The sequence below is a fragment of the Anguilla rostrata genome, chromosome 5, assembly GCF_018555375.3.
Source record: "Anguilla rostrata isolate EN2019 chromosome 5, ASM1855537v3, whole genome shotgun sequence".
Classification (NCBI taxonomy): domain Eukaryota; kingdom Metazoa; phylum Chordata; class Actinopteri; order Anguilliformes; family Anguillidae; genus Anguilla; species Anguilla rostrata.
Window position 1 is genome coordinate 56,049,474 of NC_057937.1, and position 19,243 is coordinate 56,068,716.

At 46.2% G+C, this 19,243-nt stretch overlaps 1 protein-coding gene and 1 non-coding gene across 4 annotated transcripts in view; both read left to right on the forward strand.

Annotated features, from left to right (window-relative positions):
* LOC135255745 (AP-1 complex subunit gamma-1) overlaps positions 1 to 19,243 on the forward strand; it is a 35,807-nt gene that overhangs the window by 5,372 nt on the left and 11,192 nt on the right. For all 3 annotated transcript variants that reach the window (XM_064337301.1, XM_064337299.1, XM_064337300.1), the window contains exons 2-13: positions 9,059 to 9,262; positions 9,564 to 9,688; positions 10,599 to 10,740; positions 12,175 to 12,271; positions 13,025 to 13,101; positions 14,972 to 15,067; positions 15,881 to 15,961; positions 16,404 to 16,502; positions 16,730 to 16,785; positions 16,893 to 17,006; positions 17,135 to 17,275; positions 18,366 to 18,420. In XM_064337301.1, the coding sequence (XP_064193371.1) occupies positions 9,062 to 9,262; positions 9,564 to 9,688; positions 10,599 to 10,740; positions 12,175 to 12,271; positions 13,025 to 13,101; positions 14,972 to 15,067; positions 15,881 to 15,961; positions 16,404 to 16,502; positions 16,730 to 16,785; positions 16,893 to 17,006; positions 17,135 to 17,275; positions 18,366 to 18,420 (1,284 nt within the window). In that variant the 5' untranslated portion in view covers positions 9,059 to 9,061. The remainder of the gene's footprint in view (positions 1 to 9,058; positions 9,263 to 9,563; positions 9,689 to 10,598; positions 10,741 to 12,174; positions 12,272 to 13,024; positions 13,102 to 14,971; positions 15,068 to 15,880; positions 15,962 to 16,403; positions 16,503 to 16,729; positions 16,786 to 16,892; positions 17,007 to 17,134; positions 17,276 to 18,365; positions 18,421 to 19,243) is intronic.
* On the forward strand, positions 18,584 to 18,660 carry LOC135256213 (small nucleolar RNA SNORD71). Its single transcript, XR_010330418.1, has one exon. It is a non-coding gene; the product is annotated as a small nucleolar RNA SNORD71 (small nucleolar RNA).

The following is a 19,243-nucleotide window of genomic DNA, read 5'->3' on the forward strand; positions in this document are numbered from 1 at the left end:
TGTTTCTTTCTCTTTTTTTTTTTTTGTTTTTTTTTTGTCATCACCAAAGGGTGTGAGTTGCGTGAGTCATACAATGCAAATCAGCGCTCGTTTGAGCTTCGCTGTTTGGAGCCAGAAGGACAGATGTGGCATTAATTGCAGCGGTTGGTTTCATTCTCGTTTTTTGCGTTGCGGGGAGGGTAGCTGTTAGACTCGCGGCTCGGCACTTTTACTGTTTAAACCACTCTGCTTTACGAGCGGACATGGCCAAAACATTCAGCAGATGCTGGAAGAAAAAACAAGACCGGGTTAACACCTAGTATATGGCTGGACCTAACACACGTGATCCGGCCGACCAATGGTGTAACTTCATCAGTCAGTCAGTCAGTCAGCCAGCCACTCACAGACATTTGCGTTTGTAGGGCTGGCCCCGCTGTTGCCGTCCAGCCAAAAACTGTTCATGAACTCACCACTTTTTCTTTATGATGAGTAATGGTACATAATTCTTGGATGACGAATGTGTTGCGGATCTCCTGCTCAACGTTTGATGCATTTACTTTTGACCTTTTTTTACACAGCAGCCTTTGGCATAGCTGATATGACCATTTTTTGCTTTGTACTTGTACTCTTTCAGATTCGTTCCAGTGCAGATAAGTGAAATACTGTTGTAGATTTCTCCAAAATATTTGTTTCGAGTTTGTTGAATTTATGGTTTTGAAAAGGGTTAGCAGGCTTACTGTATACAAACCTAAAGTTCTGTTTGGCGTATAGTTGTGTAAAGTAAGTTTTATTTCTGAGTGGACGGGCTTAGTTTTTATAAAGATCGGCTTTGTTGGTAAACTTTGGTGCATTAACAGTTTTGCATAGTTGATGCTTATTGTTGCACATTTAAGTAAACTGGGTAACATGCATTTAACACACTCCAGTGAAGACTAAAGATGATGGACGCATAATTCCAGAAAACCTCCCTCTTGTCATGCATTACCCACCTAACCAGTTTAAAGGAAATGAGGCTAAGCCGTGCAGATATTATTGCACACACAAAGTCCTCTCCCCGGTGTGTCACAGTGCATTACACAGCTACTGCTGACCCCAGCTGAGCTGTTCCACCCTAAAGCAGCCGTCTCATTGGTCAAGGCCTGACCTATAACCCCTCTCAAGTTTCTTCAAGATTTTCTTGCTGAGTGTTTGTGTTGTAGCGCTGACTATAAGGTACATTGACCTTTTGCAGTATATTTTTGCATGTGCTTGTAAAAAATGAGACCGAAGCTTTCAGAATAAATGGAAAGCGTCTTATAGCCTACATGTTGAATTTTCTTATGGTAGTGTAGCCTATGTTTACAGTGTTATACCATGTTGGTTGAATTTTGTGTGGATAAATTATTGTCAACAAAAAAAAATTAGCCAGATGGATTGCCTGCCAGCCATACCTGGCTAATTTAACAGGGTGTAGCGTACATTTCTTGTGACTTTCCAGGTGAGTTCAGGTGGTCAGGTCAGAGGTGCTGATGGGAGAAGAGAGTTAGGCTAAGTGAGAAGAGTCTTTAAAGGAGTACCATGGTGATTTTCACACTTTCTCGGTTTTATGTGCTATTTGCACAAGAGGCATTGAAGAAACACAATGAGCAAAGTATTAAATATGTCCGTTCTGTATTTTTGGAGAAATATGCGTTTTAAATTCATCGTCCTATTTTCAACCGGTTGAGAAAGTTGTCATTTTGCTACGTCACGAATACAGTAACCACTCCCATTTCCACGCCCCGTAAAGAAATCTGACAGGAAAACACCGTCCTGCTGTTCAGACAATGCAAATATTTGACTAACGTTAGGTTCACTTAAATTAGAGTGGCTTTAGATTATTTCTGGTTAAATTCATTTAGCTAGCTAGCTAACGTTAGCTAGCTAGGAGGTTCGCTTTCATAAGGCAATGTTATCGATAACGTTAGCTTGCTAGTTTGCTTTTATGAGGACGTTATAGTTGTGCTTTTATCTTAACTTGGCTAGCTAGATAGCAAAAATTATAATTGGATATAAGTCAACGTCCTTACCTTAGCTATCTATCGATACTTGATATACTACTAAGCTAGCTAGCTTGTGAAAATTCAGTCTCCCAAAAATAGCGCTTATCATGGGGCTAGCTATGGTAACGGGGCATGGTCTGTCAATCATAGCTAACTGACAGTTCTCATTACCACGCCCAGACGGTTCGGGTGAATTTTTATCGTGGGAAATTTAGGCTTAGAAAAATATGTTTTAAAGTACATTGAAATGACTGAAGAATAAAAAAATTATGCACATTTGTTTTGTTGTTGCCTGAAGACAACTGGGAAGTGTCACATTCAACCACCATGGTACTCCTTTAACATTCTGACGTATACAGTTTTTGTCAAGGTGGGGGAGACTGGTCTCCATTTTGGAAAGGCTCACATAAACGGGGACAGCATTAGTTTAAGACAGGGCTGCCCAACCCTGTTCCTCGAGATCTACTGTCCTGTAGGTTTTCATTCCAGCCCTAACAAAGAGCACCTCATTCAACAGCAAGAGATCTGCACTAAGCTGCTAATTAGTAGAGTGAGGTGTGCCAGATTGGGGTTGAAATGAAAGCCTACTGGACGGATGTTTTCCACTGAAAAAAGTGCAGCTCAACTTTGTCGTACAGTGTGATTGGATGGTTTATAAATGTAAACAAATGGTCAGGAGTTCGGCGTCTCGTTTCCAAGGAGACAACCGAACCCTCCTTGGAGGCCTTTGCCAAAGTACGAATGGCAGTTTCTCTCGATGCCTTCTTTTTTGTCGTTTTTTGTCAAAAGTGTCCGAGGATAAATTGGGCTTTATCCGGTCTCCAACGAATTAACATCTTAATCATGTTTCAGCATGGTATCTATGGTGAGGTGGTCACTGTTTGAAAGCTGTGCTTGTTTTTCCCGAATGCTGAGGAGTGTTTCAGGGACATCATTATCTTCAGTGTTCATTACATTCCATTAAATTAATTTAGTAGATGCTCTAATCCAGAGTGACTTGCGTTGTAAGAGGAGGTAATTGCATTCACCTGACCAGTGAGTGTACACGAGAGCTATCAGCAGTCCTGTTATTTTGTGCCTGTGCTAGGTTTATAATTGGCAGAGCTTTGGATAAAGTGAAGTGTATTTATACGATGTACCCACATTATCCCCTGATAATAGTGGTGGTGAAGATCTAGTTTGGGATATATTGGACACTCTTTCCACTGGCATGATATCAAACTATATTTACCCCATCAGCACAGGAGTTACCCCCTGTATTTACCCCATCAGCACAGGAGTTACCCCCTGTATTTACCCCATCAGCACAGGAGTTACCCCCTGTATTTACCCCATCAGCACAGGAGTTACCCCCTGTATTTACCCCACCAGCACAGGAGTTACCCCCTGTATTTACCCCATCAGCACAGGAGTTACCCCCTGTATTTACCCCATCAGCACAGGAGTTACCCCCTGTATTTACCCCATCAGCACAGGAGTTACCCCCTGTATTTACCCCATCAGCACAGGAGTTACCCCCTGTGTTTACCCCATCGCACAGGAGTTACCCCTGTATTTACCCCATTCAGCACAGGAGTTACCCCTGTATTTACCCCATCAGCACAGGAGTTACCCCTGTATTTACCCATCAGCACAGGAGTTACCCCCTGTATTTACCCCATCAGCACAGGAGTTACCCCTGTATTTACCCCATCAGCACAGGAGTTACCCCTGTATTTACCCCATCAGCACAGGAGTTACCCCTGTATTTACCCCATCAGCACAGGAGTTACCCCTGTATTTACCCCATAGCACAGTTACCCTGTATTTACACAGGAGTTACCCCCTGTATTTACCCCATCAGCACAGGAGTTACCCCCTGTATTTACCCCATCAGCACAGGAGTTACCCCCTGTATTTACCCCATCAGCACAGGAGTTACCCCCTGTATTTACCCCATCAGCACAGGAGTTACCCCCTGTATTTATCAGCACAGGAGTTACCCCCTGTATTTACCCCATCAGCACAGGAGTTACCCCCTGTATTTACCCCATCAGCACAGGAGTTACCCCCTGTATTTACCCACATTAGCGCAGTTGGAGTTAGTGAGTGTTTGGGTAGCCTATGTGTAAGCTGTCAACCTGCTACAGTAATGTATAAATGGGAGGCACTGATCTAGGATGCTGCTGAAAATGTTGAATTAATGAATCATGGGAAGGTAGATGAGCTTAAAAATCGAAATACTTTTGTGTTCCTCACAAGCCCACAATGTTTTCCATAGCCAGTCAGTAGGAAATCTAAGGTGTATATTAAAATTAGGTTTTTCAGTCAAATTAGTTCAGTTGCTTCCCTTGATGTCGTAGAATGAATATCATATATTTCTGGAAGAAATTATTTGAACAGTTCTATTACTGATATAGAAAGTGCTCATTTTTGGTTATAGTTTTGGGTTATAGTTGTGCCTGGTTATCTTGGTAGCTAGCCAACCAGCTACAGTCTGCTCTGGGTCACCTATCCCCATTCAAAATAAAGAAAAAAAAAAGAAAAAACAATCGTAAGTCTCCTTTTCACTTTACTGTCTATGAAAAGACTTTTCTGCTGCGCCCATTAGATGAATATTTGTGCACCTGAATGGGGTGTGTCCAATAAGATTACCTTGTGCCTTGCCCAAAAAAGTGCATATTTCTTCTCTGCAGCCACTGAGTCATAGCTACGGACTCGTCTTACGGCGGCTAGTTTTGTGTTCTGAGTCAATTTTCAGGGCACGCGATGTGACTGTGCCCTCAGAACGATTACTACACAGAAATGATGAATTCACTGACTTACCAGTATCTGTTGTTAAAAAAAATAAAAAATTAAGCATTTAGCATTTTATCCTGATGGATACTAAATTATCCAACCTCTGAAGAAAAAAAAATGTACAGTGTATGCCCAAGTGCACAAGAAGCCTTGGCTCTTTAATGCCGAGGTATGCTTTTGGTAATGGAAGGGTCTGTGCAGTTACTGTGATGTAGGAACGTGTTTCTGGGTGGATGACCAGCAGATTTAACACAGCGGAGCATTGTTGAAGCCAGTGTTCCGTGACCAGGCTGACGGGTGGCTGCCTGCCGGTCCATCTGCATTGTTTTGTCTGAATGCCTTCGCTCCGGCCCCTTCTGGAGAACACGGCGTGCCCGAGTCGGGCCACGGGCACCGGCGGGAGTAATTATGCCCCGGCTCTTACTGCGCGGTAGCAAGTAGGCTATATTGGCGCATGCTAACGGATAGGAGAGCGACGCTTCCTTAGGATGGAAGTCACAAAGCCCCTCCTGTTCCTTTCTTGTTCTCTCTCTCTCTCTCTCTCTCACTCATTCTCTCCTGTCTTGTTTGGTCTCTCTCTCTCTGTCTGTCTCTATCTCTCTCTCGTTCTCTCCTGTCTCGTTTTTTCTCTCTCTCTCTCTCTCTCTGTCTGTCTGTCTGTCTCTATATCTCTCTCTCTCTCTCCATACCTGCAAACTAGTTGCTTTTCGGCGAAATTCGCCGTTTTGAATCCAAAATAGGTCATTTGTGTGATTCGTGTAGATCCGATGAGTTTTTGAAATTGGGGGGGGGGCGGGGGTAACTGTTACACCACCGCCGTTTGTGGTGTTCACTCGCTGGGTGATGCTGTCATAAAATATTCCCCGACCGTGAAGACTGCCTTACTTGTTTATATTTTGGACAGATGTGGGTCATGGGTAAATCTATCGCTGTTTCCGTCACAGCACTTTCGACACAAGCAATATTGGAAGCCTATCCTAAAATTTCTTCTTACTGTGAAGAGTGCCTGACCCGCAACCATAGTAACGTGTTAACACTAAATTTTATGACAACGCAACCCTTTTGAAAGTCACGTTAAACAAGCAGAAATTAACGCCATCAGGGATGTTTAACAAATCTACCAAGTATTTTAATAATGGATTTGCAGGCATGGATTTTGAATTATTTCTATTTTCTTGTAGACCATTAAGATCAATGGAGAAGAGCCAACGTCCTAATTTTAAAATTGTCTGTACCCACCGCTTACAGCAAAGTGCTAGTTAGTTTTGGCTGGACCGCAATAGCGGGGCAGTCCTCAAAACCATATACCATATACCATTAAAAAAAAAAAATTTTTTAAGTGCCCTGAACTGATGTCCCCCTTACATTACTTTTGGGCTTGCCCCCGGACCCCCCTAGGGAGTTCACATCTTTTTCACCTTTTTCACCCCTGATGAGTTTGAAGGTCTGTCTCTCGTTCTCTCCTGTCTTCTCTCTCTCTCTCTCTCTCTTTCTCTTTCTCTCTGTCTCTCTCTCCCCTCGTTGCACTGAGCCGCCAGCCGTAGTAAGGCTCCTTGCTTGTTTTTGCGCCTGGTCTCTGTTATGGAACTCCGAGGCTGGTTGCCAGGCCGATGCGAACCTTCATTTACCGAACACTGCATTGTCATAACCGAGGTTTCGGCTCAGCCTTTCCTTTCAGCTGTACAAGTCAGGACAGCCTTTGTTCCTTCCTTTATCCTTTTCTGCTCAGCTCCAGTTGTTTTTGAGCGTGTGTTGCCTTGGAAGAGCCGTCACTTTACTTTTTAAAGTCAAATGAGTAACGTCCTGAGGCTGGGGTGTGTGTGTCTGTGTGTGTGTGTTCTGGGTGCTTCTGGAAGCAGGAGTTGAGTGGTGCGAACGTGGGCAGAATTTGGCCTTTCCTGTCGAGTGTGGCACCCGTTGGGGTGTCAGTGTCGAAACTTCCTGCTCCCCTGTTGCTTGTCCGTATTGGGTCACTATTCATTTAGCTTCTGTTTTTCCTCTCTCTGGGGCTGCTCAGTGATGTGGGCTTCCTGGAAGGGCCCTGATTCGTCTCTGCCGCGGACCAATCGTTGCCCGTTAAGCTTTGGAAACGCCCGCCGTTGTGCTGGTTTACTCATTCTTGAACTCTCTGCCTGAACGGCTGCTTTTGCTAACTTTTTGCAATTTTGCTGCGTGCCTTTAATGCCATGTTCCATCTGGGGGTGTCCTTGTGCACAAGAGGTTCCTGAAATCAGCTTTTGTGACCCTGGCCTCTGCCCGCCCGCCCGCCCAGGCTTGTGAGTTAAAGTTCACAGCATTTGTTTTTTTTTTTTTTTACCACAGTCTACTCTGACGCCGCATTTGCTTGCATTTATGGGCCACTTGTTCCGCTGCCACCCGCCCCCCTCAGCAGGAGCGTAGAATACGTTTGTGAATAGCGTGGCCTTGTGCTTGCAGTAAAGGCAGAAGCTAACGGCTTCGGGGGCTTGGGAACGGGCATAAAGACTGGAAAGTGTAGCAGCGTCACACAAAAAAAAAACTGAGAAAAACGCCATTGTTCTGGAGTTGAAGTGACCTGTTGTAAGATGGTATTACCTCGAGGTGCAGTTCCTCCAAAAAATTCATAAAACGGGATTTAAGAACCGCGAAGGGTCCTCAGCGGCTTGCTTTTCTTTCGTCTAATCTGACTGCCCGCTGGGGTTCTGCGGCTCGCAGACGGGCGAAAGACCAAGCCTGCTTCGCTGGGTGTGCAGAGAGCATCGGCCGCTGCACGCCCAACGCTCTTCTTAGAGACGGTGCTGCTTCTTTGTGTCCCGTCAGTGGCGTGAGCTGTGACGCTTTGAAAGGAACGCCCGTTATAGCTAGGCTACTGCATACGACACTGTAGCGGTGTAGACGCTTTGTCCAAACATTGCAGTGCTTACCGTACTGGACGTTCAGCTGCACGTTCTGTAGAAGAACGACGTTGCGGGCGTCTGGCACGTTGGACGGAACAGAACGGCGGAAGAATTTAATCTTTCCCGTCGTGCACGTGCTGGTTTTAATCTTTAATGAGGCGTCGGAGCTTTGGAAACCTTAGCGTTCCACTCTGCACACACACAGGACGGAATGGAATTTCAGCAGCCATTCTTCTGCTGCGCAGACTTGATTCATTTCAGAAACGCTAAAAAATACGTGGGCAAATACGGCAAAGTGCTGTTCACTTTGTGGGTTTAGGTAGTATTGAGGAAGTATGGGGAAAGAATGAACAGCCAACTTTCAATTGATCGCTGAACCACGTTAGTGTGTTGGAATCGGACTTCTAAGACTGTGTGGCTGTCAGATGCTGTTGTGGAGCCAGTTGGCCGAAGCCACTTTGAAAAATGAGCTCTCAGGGTCTGCAAACATAGCGAGAGGCTGAGAGTGGAGAGAGGAAATGTGCTGCAGAAATCACAGAGAGCGCTACCTCAGGCTGAAGATTCCGATGTCAGATCAGGCCACTGTGGAAAGTGAAGCTTCCTTGAACAGAGATGAACTGAACTTGCAGCAAACGTGTTCTCTTTAAAAGCTGCTTAGCGGTGCTGCTTCACGTACAGTCATTTTTCAGGAACTGGTCAGTACAGTGATAAAATCTGAGCAGGTTTCCGGGTTGCGAAACCTCGTCTGGTGTAAGCATAACCAGTTACGTTGGTGCAAACTGACCTCTGTGTTGCCTTATTTGCCATTTCAAAATGTCCCCCAGGCATTACGTGTAGGTTGTGTGATGGGAATTGGTGTGAAGCGTGCCGCTTGCCTCTTTGGCCTGACAGCCACCGTTCATTGAGCTGGCACGTTACACGCCCTTGAAAATGGAAACCAGTAAACCCGCCCTTTTAATCCAGACCTCTGGACTCGTGACTTAGGTAGGAAGTGGAGGCCGTTGTTGCCCAACGGTTTCAGCCGGGGGGGGGTGGGGGTGGGGGGAGGCATTGGGTGGCTGCAGCCGGTCTTTGTGCCAATCTGACTAGATAGATATTTTATTTTGTCCTCAAGGAGGAAATTCTTTCTCACAGTAGCTGCTTACATAACACGACAGGTTAGACATGCAGAAAAAAAAAACGGAATTATACAAAATACAGGATTTAAAGAACACTTACTTACAAGGGGGTCGCACAACAGAGACGAAGGCATGACTTAACATTCTGCACACCCCAGACTGGGTTTCTTGTCACTTAAGCGAAGGTTGCTTATTCAGACTTTCCCCCCCTTCCTGGTTTTTCTTCTTGTCACTTAAGCGAAGGTTGCACATTCAGACTTTCCCCCCCCTTCCTGGTTTTTTTTAGAGGATGCCAGCTCCGATCAGACTCCGGGAGCTGATCCGGACCATCCGGACGGCTCGCACCCAGGCCGAGGAGCGGGAGATGATCCAGAAGGAGTGCGCTGCTATCCGGTCTTCTTTCAGGGAGGAGGACAACACGTACCGCTGCAGGAACGTGGCCAAGCTCCTCTACATGCACATGCTGGGCTACCCCGCACACTTCGGACAGGTGAGGGAGAGGCGCACCCTTCGTTCTGCGGTGCTGGAGCGGGGCGGTGTCCGAAAAAACACCCCCCACCCCCCCAGTTCTTTTCTCTAGCCCGAAAGTGAACGACTTGGGACTCCTGTACTGTTTTAGTTTTTTTTTCAATTTTCGTACTTTCTGGCAGTTTGCGTTCTTGTCTGTTTGGATGCCGGATGTTATTTCCTGTCTTCTGCTGTAATGTGTTTCCCCATTCCCTTATTCTGCATTAGCCACGTAGCGGTGCGCCGGTGCTGTAAGTGAACAGCGGCGGATGTGTGTTTTTCAGTTGGAGTGCCTGAAATTGATCGCTTCTCAGAAGTTCACAGACAAGCGGATAGGGTACTTGGGGGCCATGTTACTGCTGGATGAGAGACAAGACGTCCACCTGCTAATGACGAACTGCATCAAGAAGTAAGAGGCTGCAGGCGCCCTTTCTGTTCAGCTCTGCCTCTTCTAGAACAGCTTTGTGATTGGTGGAAAGACTTCTCTTTTACTTTTGATGCTTTATTAAACCTCAATGTCAATTTCAAGTACAAATCAAAACCCATCAATACACACAAACACACACACACACACACACACTAACAAAACAAAAAAAGTGGAACCAAAAATAAAAAGCCTGGTCACAACTCATCGAAACCAACTCTGACAACGCCTCCGGTTTCCCTCACCGCTCCCACCCCCATCAGTGAGTGTAGTGTCACAGCCCTCCTCATCAGCCACACAAACTGCACCCCCCCCCCCAATACACCATGTTCCACAGAACGCGTCAGCGCTGTTCAGTTTGCAGTGAACGTTGAAACGGAAGGGGGGCTTGTGGAATACGGGCAGTTCCGGTGCCTTTGCTCTGTGGAAAATGTGAAGTTTGGGGAAGAGCTCTGTAGCATTTGGTTATTGAAATGGTGTTTTTTTTAGATGTCCTCTAAACCTGTCTGACCGGTGGCTCGTCTCTCTGTCTGTCCCCCCTTCCTAATATTCCTTTGCCCTCTTTCCCTCGTTCTTTTTCTCTGTCTCTTCCTGGGCATCGCTCTCCCTGTCTCCTTATCTGTGCCGCCTTCTTTTTCATCTCCTCTGTCCGCAATTCTTCCTCTCCCTCTTTTTGTCACTTCTTTTTCCCTGTCATGGTCGTCTACCCACCCCTCTCCCTCTCTGCCTCTCACTCTCTCTGTCTCCCTGCTCCCTCTCTCTGTCTCCCTGCTCCCTCTCTCTCTCCCACCTGTCTTTTTCTCTTTCTCCCACCTCTGTTCCTCCCTCTCTCTTTCTGTCTCCCTCCCACCTGTCTTCTGTCTCTCTCTTCTCCCTCCCCCCCCCGGTTCCTCAGTGATCTGAACCACAGCACGCAGTATGTGCAGGGCCTGGCTCTCTGCACCCTGGGCTGCATGGGCTCGTCAGAGATGTGCCGGGACCTGGCTGGGGAGGTGGAGAAACTGCTCAAAACCTCAAACTCCTACCTGAGGAAAAAGGTACCTCTTCACCCCAGCGCTTCACCTGAGTAACCCCATTTAAAAAAAAAAAAAAGAACTTTAAAAAAAAAAAAAAAAAAATTGGGAAGAGGCTTGAATCCCAAACTCTTAACGTCGTGGAACACACACCAATATACCACATTTGGTTGTTTATTTCATTCGGTACAATTAGCTATATTATTAATTTGACAGGGCTAAAAGACACTGTTGATTGGTATACGGGTGAGGCTGCAGTGTTCTTGGAGGGATTTCTGGCATTATAAGATTTTAGTGGCCTATTTACAGTATGGCAGTAGTACTAAACCCTTATTTGTAAAGTGCTTTTCATACATTCTGTGCAAAGGGCTTCACAAATAAGATCGCAAGATCACGATAAGAGCAAAGTACCAGTGGACAAAAGGAATTAATAAAATAAAAGAATAAGAATTGTGAAATAATAAAATTGGGAAATAGGACTAACCTGTTAAAATTCTAAAATGATACACTTACTGATTTGGTATTGATTTTAATTGGAGATTTATATATGTGGTTATGATTTGGCTGTGTGGCTTAGCCAGTTTTAGCAGTGGCGCATAAAGTAACATTTTACGACCCTGAAATTATGTTCTCTCGTAAAATTATATTCAAGTTTAAATATGCGGCAGTGTTTTTATGGAAGTCCTCGTAGCTCTTAGCATCTTTTGTGCGGGTGTTTTTGCTGTGTTGGATTTGCATGGCAGAGTGCTCATTTAAACCAGGGCAAGTCAGGAAAGCTGAAGAGCTGTTTTTTTTGCATAAAATTCAGGCCCAGTAGGTTTTATTATTCTATGGGATTGTAATCGTCTGCAGGCTGCTCTGTGTAGGTTTTATTCTATGGGGATTGTAATCAGTCTGCAGGCTGCCTGGTAGTTTTTATTCTATGGTCGATTGTAATCGCGTCTGCAGGCTGCTCTGTGTAGGTTTTTATTCTATGGTGGATTGTAATCACGTCTGCAGGCTGCTCTGTGTAGGTTTTTATTCTATGGTGGATTGTAATCGCGTCTGCAGGCTGCTCTGTGTAGATTTTTATTCTATGGTGGATTGTAATCATGTCTGCAGGCTGCTCTGTGTAGGTTTTTATTCTATGGTGGATTGTAATCACGTCTGCAGGCTGCTCTGTGTATGTTTTTATTCTATGGTGGATTGTAATCACGTCTGCAGGCTGCTCTGTGTAGGTTTTTATTCTATGGTGGATTGTAATCACGTCTGCAGGCTGATCTGTGTAGGTTTTTATTCTATGGTGGATTGTAATTACGTCTGCAGGCTGCTCTGTGTAGGTTTTTATTCTATGGTGGATTGTAATCACGTCTGCAGGCTGCTCTGTGTAGGTTTTTATTCTATGGTGGATTGTAATCACGTCTGCAGGCTGCTCTGTGTAGGTTTTTATTCTACGGTGGATTGTAATCACGTCTGCAGGCTGCTCTGTGTGCCGTTCACGTGATCCGGAAGGTTCCCGAGCTGATGGAGATGTTCCTCCCGGCAACCAAAAACCTGCTCAGCGAGAAGAACCACGGTGAGACGCCTCCACGGGCCCACCTCTCAGCGCTGGGGGGCGGGGGGGGAGGGCGGGGCGCGCTCTTCAGATGCCGGCAGCGGGATTCGACTGCGGTCTTTTTGACCACAGTTCACAGCTTTTCGCGGTCACTTTGAGCGCATTCCTTTTCCCGAAGTAGCTAAACTTGAAGGTGCGGCGAGAAGCTGTCCACCATAGAGAGGGCTGGGATTTTAACAGGGAACAGCCACAGGAAGTGGTCTTAAGTACAAGCCGAGTACTATAGGAGTAAAAGAGAGGTTCTGTTTGCCGTTGACTATGTCAGCCGAAAGCATGGCAGCGTGCAGGTAACACACACAGTCTCTGCTGGAGAACTTGTGGTCCTCCGGGCAAGCGCCATGCAAAGTGGACGTAGACTAGACTTCGGAATGTTTGTTTCGGAAACTTTCCGAACGTCACGGACGCGTCCTTTCCGATGCTTTCCGACGTTCCGAACAGCACTTCGGCTGAAGCACGGGGAAGCCTTTGAGCGTAGCACCAGTGCTCTGTGGAGTGGACTTTCCCTATATTCCCTGATGTAGTTTCAGAGCTCAAAAAGGTGACTGTGAAGAAAGGGGGAAACAAACAGAACTGCTGATTGTAATCTCACTCTGCAACTTTCTTCTTGCTTAATCTATGCCTAAGCTGATGGCCTATGCCACGTGTTTTTATTCTTATCCATTGGTTTTATTGTTATTAATGTATTTTATTTTTTATGTTGTGTGTTTTTTCCAGGTGTTCTTCACACGTCTGTGGTTCTGCTCACAGAGATGTGTGAAAGGAGTCCAGACATGCTCTCGCACTTTCGAAAGGTACGGCACAGGAAAGGATCTACTGCTGCTGGATCTTTGTAGTGTTTTTTATTTTTATTTTTTAGCATGTTTTGATATTTGGAATTTTTTTTTTTCTATGAACTATTGGTGTCTTTAATGAGCTGTGAAAGGTTTTGAAATTTCAGGGTTACCATTGGGTGTTGACCAGACCTGGGTCAAATACGTGTTTGTTTTGGATTCAGATACTTTTCTATGCGTTTGCTGATCTTGTCTGGTGTATTGGAACCAATGAAATACTCTCAAAAAAGTGCAAACCCTGCCTTCTGGTCATATTTGCAGGCTCAATCACACCAGGCAAGATCAATAGAGCACAGAAAAGTATTTGAATCTTAAACAAATGCGTATTTGACCCAGGTCTGGTGTTGACTGTAGCATCTGTAGAATTGCTTTAAAAATTCTGATGCCATATTTCTCCGGTCACTGGAACATTTGATTCACAGGATTGTGTAGCGCCACAGTTAAACACAGCTGGCCTGACTGCTTTTTTTTCCTTTTCTTTTGCACTTGGGACATGTTTTTGCATCCCACATTCAAACTTTGCGTGCACATTTCCTTTATAAACTGCCTGCTGAGAGGTCCCCCGTTGTTTTGAAATATTTTGTAAAAAGTGATTTCGTGCTTGTGTGCCCCCCCGGACTGCATTTACACATCATTCATTTGGAGAATGAGTCCCCCCCCCCCTCCCAATTCTGTCTCCTCCCCCCACCCCACTTCTGAATCAGCTGGTACCTCTCTCTGCAACCTCGGTCCCAACACCAGCCCCCCCCCCCCCCCTTGTCCATACTCATGACCTGAACATTATTTTAATCTCTCTCTTGAAAGTGAATCTCTTCCAGTTCCTCCTAACATCTACCTCATATTTTTTCTGTCATTTGTCTCTGTTACAAATCCCTGCATTGTGTTAGAATGAGAAGGTAAGAGTGCATTCTGGTTCATAGCTGGTGCATGCTGTTACAGAAATCATTCCCCATGCTCATCATTAGATGTCGTCAAATTCTTGTGTTTCAAAAAGTAATTTTCTGTTTGGATTTTAATCGTTTTTCTTTTTCTAATTTGTAGTTTAGGTCCTGTGTTTTATTTCTTTAATTTAAACAACAACAACAAAAAAAAGTCATTGCGGGATATTATTTTAGTTCTGTTTGTTTGTTAAATGCATTTCCTTACCGTTGTCCAATTTTCATCCTTAAACTAATCATAGTTTGGCTTTTTATTCATTTTCTCACCATGTGGTTTAAAATAACATGAATGTTGTTAATGTTTTAAGCTAATCACCCCGGGTGTTGTCAGCAAGAACTGGTGATTCTTCCGTTTGTCTGACAGAGTACTGGGAACTAGGCACTGCCACCCCGAACTTGAAACCAGTGCGTTTGGGCCAGAGATCCTGTCAGAAATGACAGCTTTTTATCATAATCTCACAGAAAGAATTCAACTTAATGCCTAACATCCCTGGAAATAATTTAAATGCATTGATTACGAATGCTGATTGCTTCATTGTAGCCAAATGATGAAGTATATTGAGAAATGCATTTTACTTTTCTATGTAAAGCATACACAGTGCATTTAGTGCTAATGGCTGCTAAATTCTTCAGCATTGTGACCCTGTTGATGTAGCAGACTAAAGGACAGCTAGTTTAACATTTACTAGGTCTGTATATGATTGGCAGGCTAAACGACAGGCCACAGGCAGTAGGAGGCTTGTTTTAAATGGACAGCGGTTTAGTGACCCGTGCTGCAGAGTAGCTGTAATTTCTGAGCCGTATGTGCATTCTGCGGCTCTGGCCTGTTGAGGGGGGTCTCTTGTCCTGTGCCCGTCTGTAGCGCCTCTCTGTTGTGTGGTTGGTTTTTGTAGCTGGTCCCCCAGCTGGTCAGAATCCTAAAGAACCTCATCATGTCCGGGTACTCACCGGAGCACGACGTGTCGGGCATCAGCGACCCCTTCCTGCAGGTGAGGCGCCCCGCTCACCCCTCCTCCTGCTGCCCTGTGTGTGTGTGTGTGTGTGTGTCCGTGTGTGTGTGGTGTGGTGTGTGCTGGTCGTGTGGTGTGTGTTGTTTGGGCTCCTGTGTGTGTTTGTGTGTGCTTGTGTGCTTGTGTGTGGTGTATGTGTGCTCCTTTGTGCTTGTGTGTGTGTGCGCTCCTGTGTGCGTGTGTGTCTGTGTGTGTGCTCCTGTGTGCTTGTGTGTGTTTGTGTGTGTGTGTGTGTGCTCCTGTGTGCTTGTGTGTGTGTGTATGTGTGCTCCTGTGTGCTTGTGTGTGTGTGCTCCTGTGTGCTTGTGTGTGTGTATGTGTGCTCCTGTGTGCTTGTGTGTGTGTATGTGTGCTCCTGTGTGTTTGTGTGTGTGTGTGTGTGTGTGTGCTCCTGTGTGCTTGTGTGTGTGTGTGTGTGTGTGCTCCTGTGTGCTTGTGTGTGTGTATGTGTGCTCCTGTGTGTTGTGTGTGTGTGTGTGTGTGTGTGTGTGTGTGTGTGCTCCTGTGTGCTTGTGTGTGTGTATGTGTGCTCCTGTGTGTTTGTTGTGTGTGTGTGTGTGTGTGTGCTCCTGTGTGCTTGTGTGTGTGTGTGTGTGTGTGCTTCCTGTGTGCTTGTGTGTGTGTATGTGTGCTCCTGTGTGTTTGTGTTGTGGTGTGTGTGTGTGTGTGTGTGTGTGCTCCTGTGTGCTTGTGTGTGTGTGTGTGTGGTGTTTTTTTTTCTTCTCATCCCCACCCGGCGCTTCTTGACCGCAGTGTATTAGCTGGCGGCGATTGATTGGTCTGTAATTCCAGGTGCGGATATTGAGGTTACTCAGAATTCTGGGTCGGAGCGACGACGATTCCAGCGAAGCGATGAACGACATCCTCGCGCAGGTGAGGCTGACGGTCCTGGCCGACGTGGGGAGACCCTGCAGCTCTGCCTGTGTGTTCCACAATCACACACACACACACACACACACACACACAGGAGCACACACACACACACACACACACACAGGAGCACACACACACACACACACAGGAGCACACACACACACACAGGAGCACACACACACACACACACACACACAGGAGCACACACACACACACACACACACACACACACACACACACACACACACACACACACACACACACACACACACACACACACACACACACACACACACACACACACACACAGGAGCACACACACACACACACGCGCGCACGCACGCACGCACGCACGCACGCACGCGCGCGCACACGCACACACACACACACCCGCTGGTGCTTCTTCTGTTTTAGTTTGACGTTTTTATCGTCCTGCCAATAGGTTGCGACCAACACAGAGACAAGTAAAAACGTGGGGAACGCAATTCTCTACGAAACTGTCCTGACCATAATGGACATCAAATCGGAAAGTGGACTGAGGGTGAGTTCCCCTAGGAAGGGGTCTTTTCTCTCTGTCTTCATTTATAACTGCGTATCCACAGTAACGGTGGCAGCAGTTTGTATATCCTATATGTAAACTCACAAGGGCTTGCTGTTTCAAACCCATGAGCATAAGATTCAGTGTGGTATTTTTAAGTTTTTTTTTTTGCTGAATATGCAAGGGATGTTGCATAAAATATAATTTATTTTTAAATGTGTTCTCTGCAGGTTTTAGCTATTAACATCTTGGGGCGCTTCCTCCTAAACAATGACAAAAATATTAGGTGAGTTATGTCCTCCTCCTGCCAAGCAATGCCATCTGCTTTCTGAAGCGGGCATTTAGAAACATTGGGCAATTTATTCTGCTTTGGTGTTTTTCTGTTGCTCAAAGGTATGTGGCATTGACGTCCTTGCTGAAGACGGTACAGACGGACCACAATGCAGTGCAGAGACATCGAAGCACTATCGTAGACTGTTTGAAAGACCTGGATGTGTCCATCAAGAGGTGAGCGAGAGATGGGGGAGATCGAGCTCGGCTGTGTGCAGACTTTTTGTGGATGAATGTGTTGTGTACGCCACCGTCGGTTAAGAAGAGCGTGTTTTTCATGTTTCCGTGACTACGGCGTTTTCCAGACGCGCGATGGAGCTGAGCTTCGCGCTGGTGAACGGCAACAACATCCGCGGCATGATGAAGGAGCTGCTGTACTTCCTGGACTCCTGCGACCCAGACTTCAAAGCGGACTGCGCGTCGGGAGTCTTCCTCGCTGCCGAGAAGTAAGGCTTCGGTGCCGTTAAAAGTACCTTTTTAAAATAACTGCCGTCTCCCGTTCGGTCTTGAAAAGCTCCTGACTGCAGCTCGTTAGTGTGTGTGTGTGTGTGTGTGTTAGTCTAATGGACTGATGTTCAGGAATGTTAGAACGTGCTGATGTTCAAACGTAGCGGAGCCTGTTAGCCTTGTGTACCACACGGTGTGTGTTTGGGGGATGTTAGGGCGTGCTGATGTTCAGACGTAGCGGAGCCTGTTAGCCTTGTGTACCACACGGTGTGTGTTTGGGGGGGATGTTAGAGCGTGCTGATGTTCAAACGTAGCGGAGCCTGTTAGCCTTGTGTACCACACAGTGTGTGTTTGGGGGGGATGTTAGGGCGTGCTGATGTTCAAACGTAGCTGAGCCTGTTAGCCTTGTGTACCACACAGTGTGTGTTTGGGGGGGAATGTTAGAGGGTGCTGATGTTCAGACGTAGCTGAGCCTGTTAGCCTTGTGTACCACACAGTGTGTGTTTGGGGGGGATGTTAGGGCGTGCTGATGTTCAAACGTAGCTGAGGTGAAGTGACTGTTTCGCACGGGCTGTAGGGTTCTGCTGAGGCCAGTCGTAAAAGCGGTCAGTTAATGTGTTTATGGCCTCCCGCTCTACGCCGTGTGAGTGTGTGTGTGTGTGTGTGTGTGTGTGTGTTAGCCTTTCCGTGTTCCGCAGGGCTCCGCAGACGGGAATGGGTCACTTATTAAACCGCTGGGCGTATATATAAAAAAACAAAAATCCTTCTTAAGGGCTCGACTGTGCGGCCGCGTTTAATGCTTCTGTTTGCACGACCTCAAGTGGGAATGCAATACCAGCAGAGGCCTAGTGAAGACCTTTAAGGACCTTTACCTGTAAAACACATGCGGTGCAGTCCGCAAGTATTTGGACACTGTGTCGCTGCACAGTGACAGTGACGGACTGGACTGTATGTGGGCCCCACCTGTGCTTCATATTCATCCTTGGCTGTCATCAGTCACTCGTCTGTTAACCCACAATGGTCTTGACTGTTTTTTTTTGTTTTTTTTTCCACTTAATGCCACTAACTGACGCTTGTTTTTGGTCACAGGTATGCCCCCTCGAAGCGATGGCACATAGACACGATTATGAGGGTCCTAACGACGGTACGGAACCCTGCGCCGGGGGACGGGTGCCGCTCTGTGGCGTTGGGGGGGTGCGGTGTAGCCTCACGCAGAATTTGGTGGCGTTTGGATCAGTGCTTCGCTTTCATCGGCCTAGTTTTAGGCGCTTGGGTTGGGAAGATGAGACTGACGGAGAAGCGCTGCCGAGCTGTTGGGGGATGAGAGCTTTGAGTGATCCATCGACTGAAACAATGATGAGACTTCAAGCACTGACAACGGCTTTTTAATGTTAGGAATGGCTGTGATAGTGTCTGTTTTAATGTAGGAAAGGGCTGTACTAGAATCTGTTTTAATGCTATAAAGACCTGTACTAGAGTCTGTTTTAATGCTAGAAAAGGCTGTACTAGAATCTGTTTTAATGCTATAAAGACCTGTACTAGAGTGTTTTAATGCTAGAAATGGCTGTACTAGAGTCTGTTTTAATGCTTGAAAGGGCTGTACTAGAGTCTAGTTTTATTTCCGGCATAATCTACTGGGGAAATAACATTTTTTTCCAAAGCTATTTCTGCATTTTAGTTTTGTTAATTCGTTTGATAATGAATCTTTGTGTAGACAGAGGCCCTTTTTCTAGCCCAGCCCAGGCCAGCCGATAGTGTCGCCATGGTAATGGGGAAGTGAGGAGAGGTGTGGAGGCTGACTCTGATGCTTAACACGAAGCCCTGAGAATCACTGCTCCTCTGTTAGATCAGCGAAGCCCTGAGAATCACTGCTCCTCTGTTAGATCAGCGAAGCCCTGAGAATCACTGCTCCTCTGTTAGATCAGCGAAGCCCTGAGAATCGCTGCTCCTCTGTTAGATCAGCGAAG